This window comes from Pholis gunnellus, assembly GCF_910591455.1.
Source record: "Pholis gunnellus genome assembly, chromosome: 16".
Taxonomy (NCBI): Eukaryota; Metazoa; Chordata; class Actinopteri; order Perciformes; family Pholidae; genus Pholis; species Pholis gunnellus.
In genome coordinates, this window is record NC_136543.1 from 11,310,492 (window position 1) to 11,313,864 (window position 3,373).

At 43.2% G+C, this 3,373-nt stretch overlaps 1 protein-coding gene across 1 annotated transcript; it reads left to right on the top strand.

Annotated features, from left to right (window-relative positions):
• Window positions 1–411: 411 nt before the first annotated feature.
• Window positions 412–2,087, top strand: cfap300 (cilia and flagella associated protein 300; the record flags this gene model as incomplete). Its single annotated transcript, XM_079176363.1, has 7 exons — window positions 412–537; window positions 680–761; window positions 968–1,037; window positions 1,187–1,344; window positions 1,441–1,613; window positions 1,757–1,823; window positions 1,956–2,087. Exons 1-7 carry the CDS (start codon window positions 428–430, stop codon window positions 2,085–2,087), a joined length of 792 nt encoding a protein of 263 aa, XP_079032489.1. The 5' UTR covers window positions 412–427.
• Window positions 2,088–3,373: the final 1,286 nt, after the last annotated feature.

Below are 3,373 nucleotides of genomic sequence, written 5' to 3' on the forward strand. Positions count from 1 at the left end.
ATCACCACCTCAGCAGGACATCTAACTCACATTATGACACAATCCCTGCTGCGTGAGAAGAGGAAAGAGTGAGGAAAAAAAACCCTCCAACAAACCAGAAACACCGCAGCTAGTAAAAGCAGTGAGTTTCTAAAGCAGCACGAGGACGCTCTCTGGTGGCTGTGAGGACACGTGCGCTTTGACTGTTTGGGCCAAAAGCGTCCGTTGTCTAAGCAACAGGTACACGAATCTTCTGAGCTGGGGGGGGGGAAGCAAGGCCACCTCTCCGCCAACATTCCCGTGTCCCCGGCGCAAACCGTCCAGACAAGGACGCTGATTGGCTGTTAGTGAGCACACCTGCTGCTGATTGGCCCGTGAACGCCTACAACTGTCCACGTATTTGCGACCTTTTATTGTAGGCTTAACGACCAAGAGACAGAGTTAAAACATGGCAAGAGAAAAGTGTGCGTTTGAGCAAACGTTTTCTTTTAATCATCTTCCCTCCAAGAAGCTGTCCTTCCTACAGGACCGAGACGTTTTGAAGCTCTTAATGAAATGGTAAAGTATGGACTTTAGCTATCTTTAAAATCCATGATAACTGTACAAGTTCTCTGCTTCCTCTGTCAGTCCAGTAGCTGTAGCTGTGGTCTGTTGGCTCCTGGCTGTATGATCGTGTAATAGATGTGTGTGGCAATTTCAGGTCCATGCTGGGCAGGATTTCAGCTCAGTCCTACAGCTTTGACCAGTGCTTCTACCCGTACAACAGTGAAACGTTTGCACTGGTAAGACCCTTCATGATGATACAGTATGACCACTGACTGACAGTGATGCTGACCTTTCTCAATCCTGTTGTGATTGAAGATGTTTAACCACGTTTCTTACATGAGGAACTTGATGTTGAATCAATTACCGGTTGTCTGTCCCGATAAAGAGTCTTCGTGTGTTCAATCATTGTTGAATGCTTTTGATGTCACTCTGTATTATGCAGAGTTTCTTCAGAGATCCCAACGTGGTATCCAGTCTGAGAAAGATGGAGGCCGGAGCCTGGGTGCCTCTTGGTATGTCATGACCTCCAGAAAGCCTTTCATTACTGATAGTAGGAAATTGATCTCATCTGCTGGACAATATTTGCCGTCAAATCTCTGTTGAATGTATTTGACTCGTGTGTTTGTGTGTGTGTGTGTGTGTGTGTGTATATGTTGTGTAGACAAGCCCGTGGTGTCTGTTGACGTGGAGCCGGTGCAGTGCACTAAAGTCTCCATGGAGCTGTTTGACCCAATCTACTCTTGTGGGATCGTGAGGCCCTCTGGACATGTAGTTAAATGCTTTCATGACGTCTACCCCGACTATGATGAACTCAGACAGGTCACTCTCTCTTTGCTCATCCACTCGTCTGTCTGTCTGTCTGTCTCTGTCTCTATTTGACATGGAGTCAGTCCAAGTCTCCCTCTGCTCTCCTAGATGTTGCAGGAGGAGGACTCTGAGCACCACTATGTGGTCGGGAAGGAGGAGCGAGGAGAGTTTCTGTTTCGCCTCTTCAAGCACCTGTGTGTCGGGGGAGAGCTCTGTCAGTACGAAGACACCATCGAGCCTTACCTCAGCACCACGAAGCAAATCTACAAAGACCTGATCAGGTGGGCCGAATCTGACCGTGCTTTTGCTGCCACACTTGAACCCATTCTGTCCAGCAATACAAACACTTTAGCAATTATTGATCCGGTTATTAGACACGTCACAATCTAATAATAACATTGTAATTCTGCCCTTTACTACGCAGTGTTCAGAAGGATCCAGAGACTAAGAAGATCAGCGTTGTCTCCACAGTCCTCAAAGTCTGTGCCTATGTAAGTGACTGGTTGAATGCCGCCTGCATGCATACAAATGCACAAATGTAATTGTCCTTCACACACACAAGAGGCTTACTTGAAGTGTCCTCATTATTTACACACATATAATGTATTATTAATCCCCTGTAGGATGAGTCTGGACCATGTTATCCCCAAAGACGAGAGGAGGAGCAGACGTTTGCCTATGTGATTGTCGACCCCTTCAAACGACACATGACTTTGTTCTACCACGGCTACGGTGTAGGAAACTTCACGTTGTGACAGAGAAGAACTGGAAGTCGTCGTCTTGTAGAGTTTCTTGGATTCCTTGTGCACATGTGCATGTACAAACAAGTGAGCTCAGACTAAGAGCCGTATCCAGAAACTAGCTGTACACAATGAATTCCCAGTTTGAGTTACAAAAGAGAAGAATTCATTATTTTGTTCTATTTAAGTATGTCAATAAAAGGCTTTTAAACCGCCTTAAAATGACACTATGCCTGTCTTTACATGATGTTGAGCCTTTTGTTGGTTCTCCCATTGTGTACTAATAATACTTTGAACAGCTAACATCCTATTATAACTAAATGTTAGAAAACTCAACATGTCAATAAAACAGTTGAACATAAGATACGGTCATGATTGTGGTCCATCTTTCACTTTTGAATTGTGATTTTGAACATATTTAATTATAGCACAATTTCAATAAATGGATTACCCCCTTGCATATCAACTCTTTTCCATGTTCTTTTCATTATTTTGTGAACATAAATTCTCTGGGTAAGTCCAAATATTTTGAATTTCAACACCTGATTTCAACCCCCTGCAATAGAAGTCTATCACTTTAAATGTCAAACATTACACGGTACAGGCCCTTTTCACAGCAGCCATTTTGACACATCATAGCAGGGTAAACAGGTGTAATTGATGATCTAATTTGTATGTCACAGCCGTTCATAATTAACGTAATTAACTACACCTGTGTTTACCCTGCGATGACATGTCAGAATGGCTGCTGTGTGAAGGGTCTATTGAGTTTTAGACAAAAAGAGGCCAAAGTCAATGTACAGTCCAAAGAACTTTATTGAAACAAATAAATTAATAAGTTAGTCAAGTGAGCTAATTTTATCCTCCGCAGATACTCATTGTTGTATCTCTTTAAAAAGATCAGATAGAGGTGTGCATTTGATTAGAAAATAACATAAGCGCCATATTTCATCAACCAGTAGCTACATCAATTGGAATCGGAAGACTTTGTTGGCTTTAGCATTTTTCTTATTGCTTTGATCAGTTTCATTTTAACAACAGTTCCAATACCTAAGAGCAGTTAAAGGGCAACGAGCTGGAATGTCAAATGGCAGCAAGTCAATGAATGATGGATGGTCGGGCGTCGTGAAGGAGAACAGGGTGAAAAAGAGAACGTGCAGATTGAGTCATGCATAGCATTCAGTCAGTTAGACAATCAGTTACTGTTTCTCATACTTGGGTTTCTAGACTAGCGCCCCCTAGTGGCCTCAGAGGTAGTTGTGTGGAAGCCATACTTCTCTATGGGACATGCTTATGACAGG